The 23,968-nt window shown below is 38.0% G+C and overlaps 1 protein-coding gene across 4 annotated transcripts in view; it reads right to left on the bottom strand.

The window, feature by feature from the left end:
• Positions 1-23,968, bottom strand: part of MINAR2 (membrane integral NOTCH2 associated receptor 2) — a 27,431-nt gene extending 3,463 nt beyond the window's left edge. Inside the window, exons 1-6 of one of the 4 annotated variants that reach the window (XR_004803754.2) lie at positions 23,338-23,967; positions 21,759-21,938; positions 21,194-21,370; positions 8,351-8,575; positions 4,860-4,967; positions 1,441-1,634 (exon numbers count right to left, since the gene is read on the bottom strand). Coding sequence is in view for 3 of the 4 variants with exons in the window: in XM_035696997.2 (XP_035552890.1) it covers positions 4,788-4,967; positions 8,351-8,575; positions 21,194-21,370; positions 21,759-21,938; positions 23,338-23,421 (846 nt within the window). In the remaining variant the exon portion in view is untranslated. Of the gene's footprint in view, positions 1-1,440; positions 1,635-4,720; positions 4,968-8,350; positions 8,576-21,193; positions 21,371-21,758; positions 21,939-22,564; positions 23,316-23,337 lie in introns of those variants that run through there. The other 3 variants (XM_025432761.3, XM_035696997.2, XM_035696998.2) reach the window with 3 other exon arrangements.

Raw genomic sequence — 23,968 nt, 5'->3', positions numbered from 1 at the left:
TATGAGAAAATAAAAAACGAGGCTGGGAAAAAAACATCCAGAAGCGATTTAGATCATCAAGGCTCTCACTTCCATTTTTATTCTGACACTTCTTTCAATGGCTCCGAGCCTCAATCTCTTCTGTTGCAAACTGAAAGTTTCACACCTCTCTCACAAGATGGTAGTTGAGATGGAATGAGAGAGCTTGTGGAAGTGGAAGGGTTTCAAGTGATGAAATGTAGAAAGTGTGATTGTGTCTGTTGGGTTCTAGTGGCCTGAGACAGCTCCAAGGAAGGCCAGATGGACAGGTCCAGGTATGGGGTTGAGGAGAGAGTGCTATCCATGGGGATCCACTGGGAGTATTTTTTTCTTTTTTAGATTTTAAAAATCTATTTATTCATGAGAGACACAGAGAGAGAGGCAGAGGGAGAAGCAGGTCCCTGTGGGGAGCTCCATGCAAGACTTGATCCCCAGACACTAGGATCACGCCCCGAGCCAAAGGCAGATGCTCAACCGCTAAGTCACCCAGGCGTCCCCACTGGGAGTCTTTCTGAAGAACTCAAAAAATGGCTCTACAGTTGTGTATTTTATGTGTTGATGATAATATGCAAGAAGAGAGAGGGAGGGGGAGAGAGAGGCAAAGCATAAAGCCGACTCTTACCTCCAGAGAACTGAGGGCTACCAGAGGAGAGGTAGAAGGATGGGTTAAATCCCTGATAGGTAATAATGAGGGACCTTTGTTTTGATGAGCCCTGGGCATTGTGTGGAAGTAACAAATCACAGGATTCTACACCTGAAACCAATATCACACTGTATATTGACTGGAATTTAAATGGAAACCTGGGAGAAAAAAAATAAAAAGAAAACTTTTCTAAGGACTGAGTTTGGAATTCATCAAAAAGTCTTAGGATCGTTGTATTAAAAAATAAAACCATGGCAGGAAGTACAGTGACACTATTCTCTTAATTCTCAAGTGTTGACTGTAAATGTTTTAGCCTTAAAAAAATACATTTAGAAAGTTGTGTTGACTGCTATTTCATTTGTACTGACTGATAAAGTTTCGAATCTAGCCTAGCCATTGTTTTATTATTCAGGTAATTATCTAAACAGGGTTTCAGTAACCTTGGTGTGAATTCCAATGTGAGGGATTTTAGCACTTATTTCATAATCAGAAACTAATTAACAAATTTAATTAGCCTAAGAAGAAGGCCTTCTTTCTTCTCTTTGTCAGGAACTTGAAAACAGTTATGTGTAGTATCAGTGAAACTGCCGGAGTCTTGAATCTCATTTTTCTGGCCCAAGAAACCTCATCAGGTAACATTTTCTACCAAAACCACTCATTCCTTATTTAAAGAACAGTTTTAATTTCAAAATTTTCTTTTGAAAGATAGCCTTTCGTCTTTAGTTTTTATATGCATATGGATGCACATATAATAAACACACTGGGAATTCTTTACCTACCCTGTGTCTTTTCGGGAGGTCTAAGGCATTGAGAAACAAGAAGAGCGCCATAGGCCCCATATCTCTGAGGCAGAGAGGACGATGAGGCAAAGGACACATAACGACATAGCCACGACTCGGGATAGTACACGAGCAAGTCCTGCACACTTCCCGAGAAGAGAGGGCCCAGTTTACTTCTGGATTTTTCCAGCAGTCTGCGCAAAGAAGGAAACTTGATCAGGTACATGAGTCATAGTGTTCATAAAATGAGAGCAGAACAACCGCTCTGGCAGAAAGCTGTGTTCAGTTTCTGAAATTGCTCACTTTGGTTGAATATTCTCACCTCAAGTTGGGCAAGAGCCTGGACTAAGTGATTTTTTGGAAAGAACCAGAAAAGTTATCTTTCCTCTACGAAGCATAGTCTGGTAAGACTCTGCGAGGGTGTAAGTAGAAATCCAGAGAGCTTGGGATTCAGTGGCCCTATCTAATTACGGTTTTAAAATTAATTTTTCACATCTGATAAAATCACCTCTTCAATGATATGAGGGAAGAATTTACAAACTGCTAATAAACAATAGGTATGGGGTGGGGGGAAGGGAATTAAAGATATTTAAAGACACTGAGCTCTAAAAATGCAGAAACTCAGACCACACCGTATCTGGAACAGCGGTAGGTGATCTAATAATATTCCCCAATTTTTAACCATTTGGGGGGTGGGAATGGAGCAGTCTCTAAGGACACCACCAGTTTCCGGCTTTGGCACATTTTGCGTGGTGGAGTCCGGGGTCTGCCCAGGGTCCCAGCTCCGGCCCCCGGAGTGTGACTCCAGCGCAGCGCAGCTCCTTCCTGGCAAGAGGAGTGGGAATCAAAGTCAGTGGTCGCGGGGGGCGGGGGGGGGAGCTCCGGGCCGCCTGATCACACTCCCTGCCACCACAGCGGCACACTGAGGCTTTCCCCTGCAAAACGTGCCTTGGGAAGTGCGTTTTCAGGAGCTGAGGGCCCGCGGCAAACTGCACCACCAGGCGGCGGGAGCGCGCTCCGCGGAACTGGAGCCGCCGGGCCGCGCGGTGCTTTCCACCCGCCGAGCTCTCCACTAGGTGGCAGCAACACGAATATAATTGGAAAAGCCATTAATGGGTTATGCTCAAAACAATTTCAACTCTTTAAAATCTGCGAGCAGCACTTTAGGAAAGTATCCACAATTGGAATGCTTTTTTTTTTTTTTTCCCTCTAGAAAATTACCAGGCTATTTGCTTTGAGGCCTCCCACACACTAACCTAATATCCAAAAACACAACACAACACAACAAAGCAACGGATTAAAACTTTTTTTGCAGGGGGAGGGGGGAGCGCCTTTGAAAGAGCCTGGGAAAGATGACTGTTTGAAACATTATTACTGAAGAATTAGCCGAGCCCAGCCTTTCTTACCCTAATTTAGAAAAAAAAAAAAAGTGACTAGCGACTAAAAGAGTCACTTTTTTGAGTAATAGTTATTATTTATGGACTATTATGTGCCAAGGATTGTATTTAAATGCTTTAAAAACATTGATTCACTGAATCTGGATCAGAGCTTTTTTAAAAGCCCAGATTTGAACTTAAGCCTGTTTAGGGCCATCTCCTCTGTATTTTCCATGACCTTATTGTGCTTTTTCTGCTAGAACCATTTTCAAAACCCATATTGAAGGAGACATTGGAACGGCTTTCACAGTGTGATTTTGGGTGCATACAGGGATGTATTCACTCAATTTATGATTTTCCCTTTCGTGTAGATGCATAACATTAATCCAATGAGGGATAATAATGTATTTTGATTCTACAGTTACATTGGAGGCTAAAAGTGAAGATTGGTTTGGGAGCAATAGCAAGGTAATAAACACATTCATGCTGAAACTTAAATGACTGTTAGCATCATGGCTGAGAGCAGAGGAGGGCTGGAGAGGACAGGGGGTTACCAGGTGCTTTGAAAACCGAGTTAATACCAAGCAACTGTCTGCCAGGCATCCACAGTGAGTGGGCCTGCCCTCTGAAGTCCCCAGGACCTTTGTCTCTTAATTCAGTTCTAAATTGGACTAGAACCTATTATAGATAGGCTAAGCCAATTGTTCTGCCCAACGAATTTACTGTATAGTAAAGCTGCACTTCAGTGTCCTTTATTTCAAGGGTCTTTAAAAGAGATACAGTAGCATCTCAGTGTGGTAATCCCAAAAGCTGATTCACACAAAGGAGAAAGTCTCTTTTCTACTTTACACACTAAACTGTCTGGGGTGGAGGAGTACTGAAAGAAGAGAAAGCAGCAGGGTTGAGGGACTTAGGGTCCAGTGTTCTAGGATAGAGTGTTCCAGGATGGAGTGACCTGATTCTCCATCTGTGGCTAGCATCATGTCCTCAGTTATCTGCAGGCAAGGTCAGATGACCTTGGGTGCCAATAAGCTTAGCACATATTAGTAGTAAGAGTTATCCTTAACTATGCCTCTACCTACTAAGAGTCCAGTGTTGTTCTTATCTGTCTCATGCTTAGTTGTTATGCAAGCCCTGCTGGGGAGCTGATTCTATCCTTTCTCAGGAACAATGACTTTCCCAGTTTCCAATAGTTAGCAAAAGACATAGCGAGGATTCAGATCCTATTTTCTTAGCTGTATTTCCTCTACTTTTCTAGGGCCTTCCTCTGAGGCCATGGCTGGTGAAACCTACTTACTGAGAGCCACCAGGGCTCATACTAGCCAATGTGTATCAGTTAGTAAGCACAATTGGCTCTCAATGTGATTAATTATATAGCAAAGGCCTGTTCAAGTTTAGGTCTACTGAAAATGCTACATCCAATGGAGGCATTATAAAGCAATCCTGAGAAAATAAGCATACGTGTGAATAAAGCCCCCCTCCAACTCTTTTCCTGGCTTAAGCAGGAGTTAAAGAAGAGAAAACAGCATGAATCTAACCCAAAAGGCAGCACAACCAGGTTTTATCCTGTATACCTGGCAGCCAAAAAATGATTTGCTCAACTTTCTTAGGGACAACAGAAGGGTAGGGGTGCAAAGAGATGAGACAAAGCTGCTGAAAATTTTTGGTGCTGCTTTGTTCTCTATCCTAAGTGTTTAGTTTTGTTTGCATATAGCGACTTTTCTGTGGTTTCAATCCCCAGAATTCCCGCTTCCCAAAGGACAAAGGTCACTCTGGAATTCTGACCAAGACTTCATAGAACAAAGGAGAGAAAGCCAGCATACCTCAAGCAACATTTGCATTCTATAAGACAAGTACACTGAGCTGTACACACAACAGTACATTTGTGCTACGTGAACATGTTTTTCTGCAAATGTTTATTTAGAAAGATTTTTAACAAATTTCAAGCAGCTTGTATCTATGGCAGTTTCTTCAGGTGAAAAATGTGCTAACTGTCACTATGAAAACCAAGATGCAGGCAACAAGGAGCAAAATCAGACCTACACGACAATATTTTGAATGCTTTTCTTGTTCCTCTTCCTTTTTCAATAAGGTGTCAAAACCGGGTGTGTACATGTCTCCCAACCAAAACCGTAGGTCATTAGGGTTTTCCTAAAAAAAAAAAAAAAAAAAAAAAAAAAAAAAAAAAAAAAAAGATTACATAGAATAGGCTCAATCAGTAACCAGTCAATGTTACAGACTAATTGATACTGCAGAACAATCACCGTCAGAGGTATCGAAGGTTAATATTCACACTGTTCCAGGTGAGGCTTAAGTGTCACAGCTCAAATAAGAGAGGCTAGGCTTTGAAGAGCATCATTATTTCTCACCAGCAATGGCTTGAGGCTGAGCTGCCCACCCTCTTTGCCTCTCTAGTCCCAGTGGATTTTAAGTCAGATTCAGGGGTCAGTAAATTAGCTTTAGACTTCTGAGTGCTGTGCTAGGAGAGGAATGAGCACACACTCAGGGAGCTGGGTGGATGCTGGTGATGGCAATAAAATTCCTTGACCACATCGCTATAATTTCAACTTCCTGGTCTTAGAAAAGGTAAAATATTAAAATAGTATATGGATGCTATGCAGGAGGATAATCTTGCAATCCTTGTCTACCTTACTTGTATCCTTCATTTAGTTTGTGTCCTAATCAAAGGCAAATCTGATGTCTACATTCCCTAGGGAGAACTTCCATAATTCGAAACTTCTCTTCCATTCTACTCCTAGCTAACTAAATAGGGAGCTTATTTGCTTCTTCCTTATTTATAAACTCTTAGTAATTTAGAAAAGTGGGATTGGCCAAAGGCTCTTGGAACTCTTACAGCCTGTAAGAGGTAACAATGAGTTAGGGGCTCTGTCTGCTAATTATGACATATAGATAGGGATGTTGATGAAAGGGGTTGAATTAATGAAGTATAGAAAGAAATTCTAATTAAAACAAAGCCATGATTTTCAGAAGCATCCCTCAAAAAAGTGCTAGAGATGGCATCATGAGGTCTACAAACGCTGAGGTAACTGTACATGTGGGGGATGGGGGAGGGGACAGACCCTAGTTTTAGCAAAGCACTGCATCCATCATATTTATATTTGATCTTCCTAAACAGAACTCGGGGAATTTTCCAACAAAAGTATTATTCCTCATTGCCAATGATGCTGAATCTCCTTAGTCTTACATCTTTTTTAGTGTTTTTGAGCCTCATTTTCCCATCATTCTATTACTTAAATTGTAGTGCGAGCAAAACTGGACTCCTTATTGTTCTGACAAACTCTCTCACTTACCTGTATTTGTGTCTTTTTTCTTCCTACTCTGGACAGAAGAGCCTCCTTGCTCATACAAACCATTTATATCTTTTGGAATTCTATGCATTTTTCAAGCCAGTAAAAATTAACCTTTTCATGAAGCCTTTTTATAATCCAGTGTGATCGTGTCCTCTTTTGAATCTGCATAGCATTTTCTACTATTATTAGGAGCACTAACCTCTTCCTCTTTATTGTTCTATAATGATGGTTTGTTACTTTGATCAGTTAGATGAGCTTTTTGATAACAGGGACAGTAATATTCATCTTTATAGTTTTTTTTTGCCATTCATGTAAACAATAAAGGGCAGAGAAGAACCTCTAGTGTAGAGTCAAGAAATGTTTGCGAAATAAAATACATACTTTCCTAATTGAAGAAAGTGACTTTTTAAGCGGCCCAAGCGTCCATCAAAAGATAAATGGATAAAGATGTGGTAAACATATATATAATGGGATATTATTCAGCCATAAAAAAGAATGAAATATTGCCATTTGCAGCAACACAGATAGAGCTAGACATTATAATGCTAAGCAAAATAAGTCAGAGGAAGACAAATACGATATGATTCCACTCGTGGTATTTAAGAAACAAAACATATGAGCAAAGGAAAAAGAAAGAGAGAGAGAGAGAGAAGCCAAGAAATAAAATTTTAACTATAGAAAACAAACTGATGGTTACCAGAGGGAAGGGGGTTAGAGGGATGGGTGAACCAGAGGATGGGGACTAAAGAATGTACTTTTTGTTATGAGCACTGGGTGAATTGTTGAGTCACTAAATTGTACACTTGAAACGAATACAACGCTGTATTGGCTGCCTGGGTGGCTTAGTCGTTTAAGAGGCTGCCTTTGGCTCAGGTGATGATCTCAGGGTCCTGGGATCCAGTCCCACATTGGGCTCCCTGCTCAGCAGGGAGTCTGCTTCTCCATCTCCCTCTCCTTTCCTCCTACCCCCAGCTTATGCTCTCTCTCTCTCTATCTCTCCCTCAAATAAATAAGAATCATTTTTAAAAATATAGTAAAAAAGTAATTAAAAATAATATAACACTGTATTTTAACTACACTGGAACTAAAATTAAAAAAGAAAAAAGAAAAAGAAAAAAAAAAGAAACTAACTTCTTAGAAGTCTTGACCTTCAGATTCCTGATTAAAAAAAAAAAAAAAAAAAAAAAAAAAAGCCCACAAGATTACTGTTGCTATGGGGGAGTGTCTGTTATGGAAACTTCACTGGAAAAGAGGTTACATTAAGAAGGAGATACATTAAATCTAGCAGGAGACTGAAAAACCTCAAAGACTCCAGACAATAAGATATTTCAAGAGTGCTCGTTTGAGATTTTTTTTTTTAAGTGTAAGAGTTTACACTTTTGTCCTCTTTCCAACAGAAAAAAATCTTCAGGTGCTTAAAGTATGAGACTCGGAGCAGATATACACCTTCTTAAGTGAAGTATAAGTGGAAAAAGTCAGGCCTCCCTGGCCCTGGGGCAGGCAGGGGCAAGCTAAGGCTGGGGAGGAATCCAGTCCACTCAGAAAACAGAGGGCCACTCTTCCTGCTTTGTAGGTATTTCTAGATCTATTTGAGAGATGATACCAGGGGGAGAAAAAAAAAGAAAAAAAACAAAGAAAGACTGCGGTTGGGTTTAAGCTGGGTGAATGAGTTCATTGCATACTTTTCTTGTGTTGAAATGTTTTTGTTTTGTTTTGTCACTGAGACATAGGACACTGTCCAAAATGTAAATCTGCAATCTTAAATCACTGAGTGGGCTTGGAATAAGATGACCCTTGGTGAGAACTGCCTTGTACCATGCCTGAGACAGAGCACTGAATAAATATTTTTGAATAAATGCAGAATAGGGAATTCTTAAGTGTTCATGAAATAAACGGTCACAAAACTAGGGGAAAACATACAAAATCTGGCAAATTAATTTTCATAAACCTTTTACCTTCTAGGTGAACTTTTCTATGTCACATCATTTCTTTCTCTCTACACTAGATAGATGCCAGTATATTGCTGCCATAGTCAAACTCAGAACAAATCAATAAACACATATTGACTAGGAGAGAGAGAGGGATGCCTGGAGCCAAAATGACCAGAAATCGAGAGATTTGGGTCTAGTGAAGAGTGTTTGTCACCTTACTACCCATTTTTTAAAGGAATATTTAGCTGATATTCTTCATCAATTGAAGGAGGTGATTCTTTGCTTTGAGTACCTTCAGATGCCCAGAAAGGTTTGTATGCAGGGAATGCCTGTCATATTCCTCAGCGGTCCATGAGGGATTCTTTTTTCTTTCTTCCATAGCTTCCTCCAAACCTATGTCACCATAGAGTGGGTTATTCTTCAGAACTGATGACAAGGATGGTGGAGGATGATCCACAGCAACAGCACCCTCTGCATTGGATCGCCTCATTTGCTGAGCAGTGATGGTCTTTTCTCTCTGTTAGGAGGCACAGGGACAAGGCTTCTTTTACCAATGGGTCACTGGAGGATGAAATGTGAAATAACTGCCCCTGAAAATTTGTGGATTCCACCTGGAAACCCAACAGATTAGGACAATGAATGAGGAAAGGATTCTAGGATCTAATCTGACCTAGAATCCTGTCATTAATTAAATTTTCTTCTTTGTGTGTGATCTTGTTCGCTTCAGTAATCATTTATGAAAATGCTCTTTTATAACTACAGAGAAAGAACATTGTTTTTTAATTCTAATAGCAGAATTCTGGACAATGCCAGTTTTTTTTTTTCTCACCTCACTTACAGTGATATTTTTTTTTTTTAAGATTTTATTTATTTATTCATGATAGTCACACAGAGAGAGACAGAGAGGCAGAGACACAGGTAGAGGGAGAAGCAGGCTCCATGCAGGGAGCCTGACGTGGGATTCGATCCCGGGTCTCCAGGATCACGCCCCGGGCCAAAGGCAGGCGCCAAACCGCTGCGCCACCCAGGGATCCCCTTACAGTGATATTTAATGACATTTTACTTCTATTTGTGTATTCCATGACTGATAAAAATAATATTTAACCTTGCTGTATTAATCCAGCAATGTCAAGATTAAAAGGCATTTTATAGATATGCCTTGGCTTTCAAAAAACTCTCTTGGGACTCGTTTTTCAGATAATGTGAAGGACAGAACAGCATCATACTCCTTTATGTGTCTACAGACCAGCTGGCTATTAGATGGCTCTAATATTGACTTAAAGATAGATTTTTAAAATCTTTTTTTTATTGAAGCAAAATATACTTATAGAAATGTAACATATCATAAATGGATAGCTCAATAAGAAATAGAACATTACCAGCATACCTCATGTTCCCTTCTTGATAACCCTTGCCTTCTCCCTGCCCAAGGACAATCAGCATCTCGAATTTAGCAGGGTAGGGTAATTATGTTTTTCTGTGTATGATTGACCTGCAGGTTTTACTTTGCTTTTTTTCACCCCTTTGACTGTAAAATTATTATGGAGGTAGAAACATTTTGCATTGAAATTTGTTCATTGGCTGAATAAAATTAAGAAGAAACAAAAAGCTTATAGATTAATGCCTCAGTTATAATGGGCATCAAGAGAGAGAAATTCTACATAAGACAACTTAGGTTTAACCCTTAAAAACTGGTGACACATTTCATTAATTTACAGCAATTTTTTAATACATGTGTTTCACATATTTAAGTCTTCCTAAACAGAGAAATTTCAATAGCAATTAATATTACTCTGAGTTATATTTCTAATCATCAAGACACTGATTCCCTTAGCATATATTGGGTATATAGGTCACATTAAGTACATATTTATATAAGCTAGGTTGTGAAATAGTATTACATACAGTTTCTTTCTGAAATGGCTGATAAGCCAAAAAAAAAAAAAAAAAAAAAAAAGAAAAGAAAAAGAATCATCTAGATAAAACCATTCATATTCTCTTTGGCCTTAAGCTTCCCTAATTTTCTTAACCCATACATTTTTTTATGGGTCAAGTTAGAGATCTCTGAATTTATTAGGTTGTTGGTCTGCTCAACATCAATTTATATTCTTCAATACTGAAATTTTCAATGAAATAATACATCATCTTGACTTAGCATTTGTCTTTAAGATGGATGGCTTCATAAAAAAAGTTTCTGAATTGAGAAAAACAATTTGATATGAAATTTAGATCATTTCAGCTTAGCATAATTCTGACTTAAGGTTTTTTTTTTTTTTCAAGGCTAGACATCTTTGATCATCTTTGAGAGGGATAATTCTTCAGGCATTAACAAATTTACTTTGTCAGTTTTCTTGCCCACTGGACTATTTCTTGAGCTTCTTAAGTAAGAAAGCTCTATAAATGAGGAAAAAACAATTTTGAGGGTCAGGAAAAAATAACAGACTCTATTGCAATTAATACCTTGAAAAACTAATAGGTATAAGATAACAAAATAATTTTAATAATTATTAATTCAGAGCTATCGTCTAAAAAGAACATTCAAGTCGTTAATTCTAAACCATATTCTTGAAAGTCTGAGATCTATCCTAATACATGGTGCCATTTATTTGTGTGTTGCATGACAATTTCATGTCTGAAATATATGTGAAGAGAAAATAGAATATCTTTGCTAAGAATTTGATGGCAGGATAAAAAACACTGATTATAGTTGAGGTTCATTTATATTTTGGTAATTTTTTTCAAATAACTTAAGAAAGAAAAAAAGGCATGTATTTGATTTTAACTCTTGACCCCACATTCTGGATAGATTACATTTACCAAAGGAAAACTCAACAGTAATTCTATTATTTTAGTCATACAGACTCTAAAATAATTTGTATTTTTAAATATTAAAGGAAAGCAACACTTCAAAGCTTACCTAGACTTTTCTGTATTCACCATTACTTTGTCCGTTTTTCTTTATACATTTTAATCATTATTTACACCATTTACATATAAGTAAATTCAGTAAAAAGAGCAAAATAGAATGCATTTTGAGACAAACAAAAAACTTAGACTATAGAATTAATAGACCAATAAAGAAAGAACCTCTAAAAAATGTACTTAAGGAAGAAACTTGATAATAAAAGTAAAGATTAAGATGCAAAAAGAAATGCTGAGCAAAAAAAAAAAAAGGAAAAAAGAAAACTGATAAATCTCTCTATATCTATGGAAGTATTGATTTTATGATAAAACAGATAATGATTAATTTGTGAGTTTTAAATAAGGGATAATTAAATCACTGAACTGGAAAATTTAACAGGTATTTTTGATCATAACATTTTAAGAAATGTCAGTGAGAGCACAAAAATATTAGTAAAAATAGAGAAAGACTATATAGTTTCTAAATCAGCAGAGCAGTAGAAAGATAAAGGAAACTTGATCATAAGACAACAAAGCTGAAAAAAAGAGTAGAGGGAATCTCAGAAAAATATTAGAAATTTTAGAAAGCATCATGTTAAATGTAAATAGACTAAACCTTTTAATGACAGAGATGTCAGATCAGATTTTTAAAATTAAATTATGTAATATTACAAGTGGAATACCTAAAATATAAGAACTCAAAGAATGAGAGTGAAAGAATGTGAAAAGATATACTGGCAACTACAGCGAAATGAGAGCTACATATTGTGGTGTCTAGTTAAACGCATATGAATTTTATTCTCCCCTCCTGAGCACAAAGGATGACTGCCTTTCCCAGTTTGGTTTGAAGTTATAATGGGGCCAGCTCTTTCCTAGTTGATGATTTATGGATAAAAGTAATAGCACCATTGAGCCTGGTTCCTGAAATCTCCCACAAGATTTTGGCTCACTTTCCTCATTTCCATTTTTGTGTCACTATTAAGCAAGGGTTGCATGATGGCAGAACTATAGGATGAAAGAACTTGAGGTCATGGGTTATTGCTTGGAAAAGAGCTGCCGCTAAAATCTACCTGCCCTTCCTCAGACTTTTCATGAGCAAGAAAACTCTTTTATTTTTGGGATGCCTAGGTGGCTCAGTTGGTTAAGTATCTGACTCTTAATTTCAGCTCAGGTAATGATCTTAGGGTCCTGGGACTGAGCTCACTGTCAGACTGTGGGCTCGGCAGGGAGTGTGTTTGAGGATTCTCTCTTTTCCCCTGACTCCACCCCTGTTTTCTCTAATGAGTAAATAGATCTTTAAAAAATATTTTATTTTTAGTTAGTGATATTTTGTGAGGATATGTGCTATCACAGTATGGGCTAGCCTATCTTCCCTAATACACAAAATGGTATATCTTAAAATTCCATAAACATGTGGCATGGGTTTAGCAGCCAAGAAGTGGAAAGAGATAAAACACATCAGCAGCTGGACTGATGCCTATTCACAACCTATAGTAAAAAACTGGCATAAATGTCATCTGTCATAATGCAATCCAACTACTTTGTAGCTCTAGGAGAGATACTTACAAATAATCAGAACATTTATGTACATATAATGACATTAAAATAATCAGAGCATTAATGTGATACAAGGAAGAGATGAGATTAGAGAAAGAGCTGGACAGTTGGAAAGAAGAAATGAAAGAGTAGAGAGGACCTAGAAATTCGATGCCCTCTATCCTTCTATTGTTGAAGATCTGTTTGCAGATCCCAAAACCAAAACACAGAACTCTTTAAGAAAAAAAAAGTTGAGCAAAATATGCCTATTGAAATTTCTCAGTTGAATAAAGTGACTTAAGATAAAGATCATGTAAGGCTGCACTTTCATAACTCTTATCCCTGAGAGTTTCTATGTGGTTGTCACTGACTTTAAGAATACAGTAATGGAGGCACGAAAGCCAGTTTGAGAATTATGCCTTCAGAGAACTTCAGGCATGTTTACTGATTTATAAAACTGACAGCAAGTAGTCAGTTATGTCAGGTAAGATTACATTAATAAATAGCCTCCTAAATTCTGTAAGAAATATATTACCGAAGAGATCACAAGCCTACACCTAAAAGCTTTTGGGTATTTAGATATAAAACAAAACAAAACAAAACAAAAGAAAGCAGTGACAATAACCCTAGATTTCCACATTTCCTAGAGTAGAAGTAAACTTTGAAGCCTACAAAGGAGAGTCTACTTTTGCGGCAAAAAGAGAGCAGTAGGGGATCCCTGGGTGGCTCAGGGGTTTAGCACCTGCCTTCAACCCAGGGCATGATCCTAGAGTCCCAGGATCGAGTCTCACGTTGGGTTCCCTGCATGGAGCCTGCTTCTCCCTTTGCCTGTCTCTCTCCTCTAAAAAGCAGAATCATGATCTAATCAATCTTTCACACCTTCAAGGAAGGAGGCCACACAAACTATTCCCATGGGATCTCAGAATTACTTTGGAATAGTGACTACTGTGTCTTTAATTTTTCCCATTCAGAAAGGAAGAATTTATAGATTTAAAAAATATATTTATATATGTAGTTATTATGTAAAAAACATATTATGCATATTATTACATATTATGTAAATACATTTAAAAGAATAATAAACTGTGGCAGGGCCTGGCTAGCAAATCCATTTCTTTTTATGGGCATACAACAGCCCATGGACTAGGACATAGGACTGGATTGGGACATACCCTAACTCAGGATTGACCCCGGAAATTCCTGGATTCTTCGGTTACTCTCTTTCCAATCTACAGGCCCAGCAGAGATTCTGATACAGTAGATCCTCAAGAAGGAACAGTCTGGATTCCATTTGGAAGCCAAGCCCTAGGACATCCATATCACTCATATCAGACCTGGTATGAGACATACATTTTATTGTGTTAAGTCACTAAAATTTTATTTGTATCTACAACATAAGTTAAGCTAACCACCAAGAAAGTGTGTGTGTGTGTGTGTGTGTGTGTGTGTGTATAGACACACACACACACACATATCAGACAAAATAGGTCTTCTTTTTTTTTTTTTTAAAGATTTTATTTATTTATTTATGAGAGACATAGAGAGAGAGAGGCAGAGACACAGGCAGAAAGAGAAGCAGGTTCCATGCAGGGAGCCTGACATGGGACTTGATCCCAGGTCCCCAGGATCCCACCCTGGGCTGAAGGTGTCGCTAAACCTCTGAGACACCCGGGCTGCCCAAACAAAATAGGTTTTAAATAAAAGACTTTGTTAGACACAGAGGATTGCTACACAGTGAAAAAAGGTAGATATCATTAGTAAAATATAATAATTCTAAACTTGTATGCATCTAATAGTCTCAAACTTTATAAAGCAAAACTGGAGATAATTATAAGGAGAAATTTGTAAATACAATTTGTATTAAGCAGACAAAACAATTACTAAAGATAAAGAAGATCTGAGCAATAAAACCAACTTTGATCAAGTGAAATATACTGACATCTTTATTAAACAATTGAAAATACTAATTTTTAAAATATATACTACATGTTTACAAAAACTGATAATATGCTAGACTATAAAACAAATTTCAAAGACTCGGTATTATATGGATCATGCTGTTTAAACACGGCCAACTTTGTTAGAAATTTATATATCAATTTCAAAAAGTTATAGTACCACATTTTATAGAAAACTAAAACATACACTTCAAAGAAATAATAACGGAAATTAATTTTGAACAGAATGAAAATGAAAATTGTAAATTTGTTGGCCAGAACTGAAATGAGTATTTTGAGGGATTATTATAGAAAAATATGTTTGCATGATAAAAGCAGAATGAGAAAATTAATGAGATAATAAGAAACAACACAGATAGAAGTAGAGAAAATTATACTGCATATTAACTGCAATTTAATATAATTTTAAAAGAGATAGAAGTAGAAATCAATTCATATTACAAAGGAAAAAGCTAATACACAATGGAGAGGATGAACAGTATTGAAAACTATTTCTCTGGAAGGGCTGGAAAGACTGAAATACCCCTGGCCATACTGCTCAGGAAAAAAGACACAAATCCACAGGGTTAGAAATGTAAAAGAAACATGAGTAAAGACATAGCAGAGATTAAGAAATGTAACAGGAGAATAATCTGAGCAATTAAAAAATTTATATACAACTGGGCAGTTTTCCACATAACTTACCAAACTTAAGGAAGAAAGTGAAAATGTTAATAAACTTGTGATAATTTGACTAACTGAATCAATAGCTTAAAATCTACCCCAACTGCACACATATTGAAAAATACCCAGCCAAGAGATTATTGCAGTCATCTTCTACCAGACAGTCTTGAAAACAGATCATTCCTATTTTTGTCAAATATTTCCAGAAAATAGGAAAACAAAGAATATTCCACAGTTCATTTTATGAGGTTGGTATAAACTCCTGACAAAGGCAGTTTAAGTAAAAGAAAAGGTCAGTTATAGGCCAATTTCTCTTATAAGCACAATGCAAAAATTGTGAATCATCTATTGCTAAAGATAATTCTACAATATGTATAAATTATACATACCAGGATAAGACAGATTCATACCAGGAAAGAATTTTTACCTGGAAGGTGATTTAAAAAATTAGAAGATAAATGTAATTCACTACATTAAGAGGGAAAGATGTAGGATTTCGCAACAGATTCTGAAAAAGATTTTGAAAACATTCAACCATATTTAAAGCATACTTTCTTAGCAAACTAGAAATATTAGGAAATCTTTAAAAACTAATTAAGAGAATCTGCCTTAAACTTCTAGGGCATAGTTTACCAAATAATCACAATATTAGAAGCATTTGTTTTAGTTTCGGAATTAATACAAGGATGTCAATAATCACAAACATTCATATGTTACTGCAGTAGAAGCCCCAAGCAATACAATAAGAACAGTAAAATTAAGTAAAAAGAATAAAGATTTTAAATAATGAAACAAAACAGCAGATGGCATGATTACAGGGATATGTATTGTCAAAAGAGAATAGATTAACAGAATTTCAGGATTTAAGATCAATATATAATACTTATATAGTCTATAATAATCAATGGCATACATGAGTAACACTATTATAATATATGATTTAAAAAGTTCTAGTGTTAAGAATAGTAAGTGCTATAAGTATTTAGATTTATAAACCTAACAAACTTTATGAAAACGTCTACATAGAGAATTATAGGACTCATTGAAGGGCCATATGAGGTCCTGAAATGAAAAAGATATACCATGTTTATGGATTGGGAGAATCACGATCATAAAGATTTCCATTTTTCCCCAATTTGATCTGTACATGCAGTGAAATCCCTTTTATAATCATAATGTAAACAAGGCATTTTGTTTATTACTTGTGGGAGTACAAACAAACTTGTGGTCCCCAGGGACTACAGTAATTCTATTTCCCAAACTGCTAGAATGGCTATCTTTATAAATCACAGATTTGGTCATGTGATTCTCTTGCTTAAAATTTTTCACCAACTCCTCAAAATTGTCAAGATAAAAATATAAAATCTCACAATTACTAAGCCTTTGTGGTTTCACCCAGGCCTCTCTTGAATCTTGTCTCCCTGCCTTCACCTCCACCTAACCAGGGCTCTGGAGTCACATTCTCTCATAACACTGATGGTGTGCTTCCTTAAGGCTTTAGTGCCAGAGGCATTTGGGTTTGGTCTGAGAGTTGTATGGTGGGGACAGGTTGGGTGTTGTTTCTGGCAGCTCACTGTCCAAAGCTAAATTCCAAACCCCACTGGAGATTTTGTGAATTACATAAATTTAGTCTAACTTGATAAATCATGTTTTGATATTTGCCTGTAAATCCCTGAGCAACTAAATGATGCCCCCAATCTATTTCCCAGATAATAATTTAAGTGCTTCAAAGGTTCTATAACATTTCCCCAAATATAGGCTTAAAAATGGGAGACTATTTGGCAAGCAGGGCTGTTCTATTCAGAACAGTAAGTGGAGGATTAGGAATAGAGACATTCTTATGGAAGGCAGGACAGATCTCAAGGACATGTCCAGAGACAGGTTGAATTATAGCATACAAAACAAACAACCAAAAAAAAAAAAAAAATCCACCCAAAACAAAAAACTGAGAAGAGACATCAGAACTTAAGGGGAAGAGTTAGCTATTAAGATAGAAAAAAAAAAAAAAAAAAGGGCAAGGAAAGGTGAATAGGAAATAAATCCAGGAGATGACACTGTCTAGAACTCAAGGCAAGAGCAATCTCTTACCCTTGACCTTTTACTGCAACTTACAGGTTTAGCATGGAATGCTCTTGGGTTCTGAAACAAATGTGATACAAGCCAGGAAAAGATAAAACAAAGAGATTAGTCTGAAAAGATTCCGAAGTCTATGCTAATAATAATAATAATAATAATAATAATAATAATAATAATAAAAGAGCCCACTACAGTATCTGAAACATATTTTATCATTTAAACTAAAAAAAAAAAAAATCTGCCTTTTCCTTTCATTACCTCGTTTTTATAAAGGGATTGGCAGAAATATTTGGAATACAATTCCAAATGCCTTCATCAGACACATGCCCCAAATTATTTTAACAACCAGAAACATTAGATTTTGGCGAACGTTTGTTCATTGCACTGAGATGGAATTTATTGTGAAGCTTCTTTACTTCTCTAGTGTAAGAATTTAAGAAGTATAAATATAGTGGAATCAAGAAATATGCACTCATACTCTCTCCCTGCAAACATGGCGACCTGTGTGTTTCCGCAGCATGGGATTCAGTGTCCTGGGGGAGGGGAGTGGCATGCATGAGAACAAGTGCTTGCTTTTCTTTATGCCCAGAATTACTTTTGCATGTAAAAGTGGCTTACAGAATTTCCTCTGAAATTGGAATGTGAGTTTTTAAGAAAGCTTTGAGAGATAAATCATGGATATAAATATGATGCATATATTTAGGAATTCAACCCCATATTTGGGATTATAGGATATGTGTTTTAACTGCTGAGGTACTATTAATTTTGGAGGTAATGGTTGTAGTTAGGTACTTTGACATTCCCTGAGGTAGTCTGAATCCCAAACACCATGCACCTGGGTGCTATAAGACCCAGGGATAAGCCGACACAACTCTGAAGTCTTTGTGGATTTCATGTGAGCATAAAATCTACTACTTGAGTTATGGATTGACAGGTGTATTGACTATGTTTCCTAACACCACCATCTATGCAGACACAGACATACACACAGAGACACACACAGCCCTGCATCCACACTATAAATAAGGAAAAGGCATGTAGTATTATCAACTGTTTTTTCAAAATCCAATGAAAGGATAATTTTAACACAATTTGGAATACTGTCAAATAATAATAATTTCTTAAGCTTTTATAGGAAACCTTTTCTTTCAATTATTTTTATCTCATATTGTACGTTCTCATTTTTAAACAAATACATAAAATTAATATTATACTATTTTTTCAAGTGGAAATACTGAGGCATGAACCAAATAAGGGCCATAATAAATGTCTCTTAAAGTGGCTTACTATGGATTTGAGATAAGACACCAAATTTCTAATTTCTTTGTTCATTGCTCTACCCATTGGCTAAATGTATCCCCAACAGAGTGAGGGTTTTATTTTATTTTATTTTTTTAAAAGATTTTTAAAATTTATTCATGAGAGACACAGAGAGAAAGGCAGAGACATAGGTAGAGGGAGAAGCAGGCTCCCTGTGGGGCTGTTATGCAGGACTTGATCCCAGGACCCTGGAATCAGGACCTGAGCCAAAGGCAGATGCTCAACCACTGAGCCACCCAGGTGCCCCGAGTAAGGGTATTAAAAGAAGAACTTTTGACAGCTACCACCTCATGCACACCTAACACCTTAACATACCTGGTATAGTCAGTGCCTTCTTCTAGGTACATGACAGCCACTTAAAACTTTCATTATGTCTTTCTATTTTAGATTTATATTCTATGCCACAAATACATCATTCCTGAATTTTAAGATCCAGCCAGGGAAAGAATTACTTATTCACATATTATAAATAAAAGTAGTAAATGTAAATCGTAGTTAGTCCTAATTTGTGTCATGCCTCCCCAACTACCTGAATTTGTAAGATTTATTCCCCCCAACCCTATGGACCATCTCAATAGCATATTGGCCTTTATTCTATGTCATTTAACGTTTTTTTTTTTTTTTAAGAGTAAAGGATAGGGCAGCCCGTGTGGCTCAGCAGTTTAGCATCTGCCTTTGACCCAGGGCATGATCCTGGAGTCCCAGGATCGAGTCCCATGTCAGGCTCCCAACTTGGAGCCTGCTCCTCCCTCTGCCTGTGTCTCTGCCTCTCTCTCTGTCTTTTAAGAATAAATAAATAAAACCCTTAAAAAGAGTAAAAGGATAACAGATTTACTAGGTTTATGTGCAGTTTACAGTTACCAATAATATATCTAAAGACATAGAAGCAGAATTTTATTTACCTCCTTGGTTTTTCCTTGGAAAACCACTTCAACTCATCAGGGCCTACCTATTGAAAAAGACACCCCCTTAAACATTGCATGCATTTCACTCAGGTTTAGAAACAACATTCAACGGAGTTTTAAACCATGCAGATTCACAGGAAGGAAATAGGTTAACTCCAGTAACAAACAAAAGATGTTAGATTGATGTCTTCCAACCTCAAAGGAATTTATTGGATATGTTTTCTTTGACTAAACTTCATTGCATAGGAGGGCCAAGGTTTTCTGAACTGATTTTTGAGTCATTTTGTTCCATGATATAAACAATAAGGAAGGAAAGGGAGGAATTTCATTGCATTTAGCTTAAAATACAAAAATGAGAACCCAAAAGGTATGTATGGATGGTGGGAAGAATTTTAAAGATTATAAAAGGGAAGGAGTCACATTTTTTTTTTTTTTTTACAAAGGCAGTTGTCATAACAGGCTGCCTTATGATGGAAATAAATTAAAATCCTTATAGGTGGAGGAAACACTTACATAATCATTTGAGTGTACTGGATTTGAATGATCTCATGATAAAGGTCCCCAGGAGCCCACAAACACACCACAAAGGAATCACTTTACACCAGGACTCATGAGTAGCAACTGTTTCTTAAAAGAAAACAAATTTCTGTTCAGGGAATTTGAACTACTCCAAAGGATTTAATGACTTGCAGGGGTTTGTAGGTCAGTCACATCTGTTCTGAAATGAAATGCTTCTTCCTGTTTCAAAATTGACTAACCCTTAACCCCATTAGCCCTCACGTCTTAAAACAAAGATTATTCCTGTTTCATGAGCTGTGCCACAGTCAGGGCCTTTATGTTTATTTCAGCACATGGAACTCATCACGGTTTTATTCTTCTCCTTTGGTCAGCAAAAAGAAGCAAGATGCAAAAGAAGAAAGCAACAAATAAAGTCTGCTCTGGGTTTGAAGTTCTGATTGTTATGTCCTGTCCACATGGATACCTGTGGAAAATAAGAGTATCTAAGACGATAGCCAGCACTTTTCCAAGGAGGAGAGCTCCCTCTATTTCCTTTTCCTTCAATCATTAGGTTTTCCATTGTTCTGCTGAATCTTCTCTGCGTGCAATGAAATGGAGCCCAGCTAAATCAGGCAAAAGCAAGTTCCCTGGTTGTCTCAGAGGCTGTGTTCCAGTCCCCAAGCATCTGCTGCTTTGTGCTTAGAACACACCAGAAGATAGAGGTAGGTTTGTCCCTCCAGAGTCTTACCTGCAAGTGCAACAAGTGGTTTGAAAAATTCTGAAGGGAAGGAGTAAGATGAAAAGGAGGCAATAAAACAAGGACAGACTGAGAAGCTAGTGCTTAGCAAAAAACGAAGGTCGGGGGAATTCACATATTTTATAAAGTGATCGGAGAGTTTCCTTATGCTAAGGAAGAGAGAAAGGCCTTTTTTATATTGTAAGAGTGAGATGCTACTTTGTCACCATGTTCCCTACTGCCTTTTTTTTTTTTCCTTTAGGGGACAACTAATGAAACAGTAAGGGACACCTGGGTGGCTCAGTGGTTGAGCATCTACCTTTGGCTCAGGGTGTGATCTTGGAGTCCTGGGATCAAGTCCCTCATCAGGCTCCTCACGGGGAGCCTGCTTCTCTCTCTCTGCCTATGTCTCTGCCTCTCTCTCCATGTCTCTCATAAATAAATACATAAAATCTTAAAAGGAAAAAAAAAAAAGAAAGAAACAGTAGATAGTGAGAAAGAAACGAGCCCCACCCCATGTATTTGGTCTCCCGGATTTTTACCTGTGAATACACAAGGTTTTGCCAGCGTTGGGTGGGTAGGTAACTCCCCCCTGGAAACCTCACCAGGCTGCCCTGAAGAATTGCTGAGCTCCTCATGAAAGACTTCACATCGAGCTGCAGGAATTTGTCAGGATGGTTGTTATTTGGCAAAACAGAGAGGTCCATGTCTCCCTTCGTCTGCGGTGGAACACAAAGGAAGCAAGAGTGCTCTTGTCAGACTGGTCCATTATTAATGAGCCTCAGGACGCTCCAACCGGCATCTGAAACCAGGTCTCGCAGCCACACTGGGGTGGCACGCTTGAGACGATACATCAACACCCAAGAACAACGCAGCATCCTGCTTTGCCTTTCACACACACACACACACACACACACACACACACACACACGGTGCTTGAGTGGGACAGATGGGGCTACACTTATCAAATAGAACAAAATGCCCAGATCAGATATGCGGTGCTGAATGTCTCTCCACACAGCATCAGTTTCAGAGGAAGTATTCTTTGGATCAAGACTGCCAGAATTTCACTGTCACAGTCCATAATCGGAGCACATGAAATATCACCTGGACGGGAGATATGACTTCATTTTTCTCTCTGAACGTCGCCCAGCTAACACAGCTGACTTGGCCCAGGCCTATGCAGCCTCCCACGTGACGGGCAGGATCTGGTTTCTTCTCCTGTTTTGACTCCCAGAGTCTCAGGCTCATGTGAAACCTGACCACGTTTAGGTTGTCAGCTCTGGCCTGAACGGAGAAATGGCAAGAATTTGCTTTAGAGTTTGCTTCGGTAATTTAGCGCCCCCTTCTACTGCCTTGACCCATTCCTTATCTGAGGTCCCCCTGACTCTGTGTCGAGCCGGAGAGCCCCCTCTGGGGTGTTCTGGGGTTCGTATGGTACACTTGGAACCAGAGAGGACCATGGCTGCTGGGTTTGGATGACGTGCTGTCCTAAGTGAACCCATCTGCTGTTCAGAGAGCCAAGGTGGGAGTGAGGCTGTGGACCTGGGCTAAGCCAGAAGTAGAGGCGACTTTAACGGAGATAAGCTCTTACATTTCAAGCCGCTCTGCCTCGGGCAACCCATACTCCTCGTTGTGAAAATATGGATTTCCATCTAGAAAAGGGGAAAGCTCCCCACCATGAGAAGGCGAAGGATAAACACACTGGCAGTTTTAAAAAGACACAGGTTGTTTGTTATGTTTGCACCTCTGTAAACCCATCTGCTTCAGCAGGAAGGTTTCTCTTCCAGGGGTAAATGGGGTCACATGTGGAATGTATCAGCACCAGATTTCAGAAGAGTGCCATATAGCTTACAAGAAGCAGCAGCCAGGATGTTTGTTCTCAATCGAGCAAGACACTAGAGAGTACTTACCTTCTTCATAGCAAGAAGCGTGGGGGAGTTTGAAAAAATCAAGTCCTACTTACAGTTGGAAAACTAGATTAAACAATCAACATTTTCTGTAAGAATTATTTTTTGGATCCAAACTCTTTCACCGTCTTACAATATGTCAAATACATTTGGGTGGTTTTTAACAATGCGTTTCCTGCAGAAAGTCAGAGGTACTTCATGACAGTTAACCATAGAACAGTTGAATCGCAAGTGCCTTCAAGAATCAAGTGTATTATGTGTATGTGCAAGTGCTTGGTACTTTCTGGATTTTCCTGGCGGCTGCCAGAATACATCTAATGAATAAATATTTCTCAGGCTGTTTGCTTTTCCTAAAAGATTCTTCAGGGAATAACACACATCTTCACGAAGAACCTTACTTCTCTTTGGCTCTCTATATTGGCAAGTGGAGAAACAGAACCTAGATCCAAATATATTTGATTAGGCCTTTTCTTGAGCCAAAGTATGAGGTAGGTGAAATGAGCCTTCAGTTTTCCTTAGGCATCCTTCTTTTAGATCCCTCCACCATGCTCTAGACGCCTGGAGGGGTGTACACTGTCTCCTTCTGTTTATTAGTTTCAGACTCTCCATTTTTGTTCACCATTCTTTATGGACCTAAATGATCAGTTCTTATTTCTTACTAGTATCTCTGTAGATAACCTGCATGACAAACAATTGGAAAATCAAGCTTTTCCTCTTCTCTCCTGCTACTGGCTATTCCTTCCCCTTCCCTGGCCCCCACCTCCAGCCCAACTCACGCCACCCTGTGCCTCTGGTAATGCTAGTCCTTCTGCCTGGAAACATTTCTTCCTAACTCTGGCTGTTGACCACCTCCTAGTCATCCTTCATGGGCCATTGCTGATAACTCACAGCTCACAGAACCTTTGCACATTTTCCCAAGTAGGTATGATTTCTCCTTCCTTTGAAATCTTAGAGCAATTTGTTTATACTATCATCTTCCTGTTCTATCATCTTTACAAGCCCTACACTAGATGATACATTACTAAAGAGCAGCCCTTTTGGATGCTTCCTTCCTCTTGAGTCATGTCTGAAGACCCTCACGAAGTCCTTTGCTCAATAAATAATGATGGCTCTAGTCTTTTCCAAAGCCCTAGGAAGGGCTCTACTCTGGTTGGAAATTGGTAATCCAATTAAATTTGGTTAACGAATGGCTTAGTGTTGTTTTTCCAAGCTCAGTGAAAAAAGGATTCTATTGCCAAAAATGTTTATGACATACTCTGTATTCTCTTCTGGTACTTTATGATGCACAGGCTCACCCTGAAGGCTCTGAGAAGCTCTGCTTTGATAAATGTAGCATTGTCCAAATTTATTTGATCATGTAACACCCAATTTATTGTTTTTCTTTTAACTTTTCAAAAAATTTACCCA

The sequence above is a fragment of the Canis lupus genome, chromosome 11, assembly GCF_003254725.2.
Source record: "Canis lupus dingo isolate Sandy chromosome 11, ASM325472v2, whole genome shotgun sequence".
Classification (NCBI taxonomy): domain Eukaryota; kingdom Metazoa; phylum Chordata; class Mammalia; order Carnivora; family Canidae; genus Canis; species Canis lupus.
This window is presented reverse-complemented; position numbering and strand designations above follow the sequence as displayed.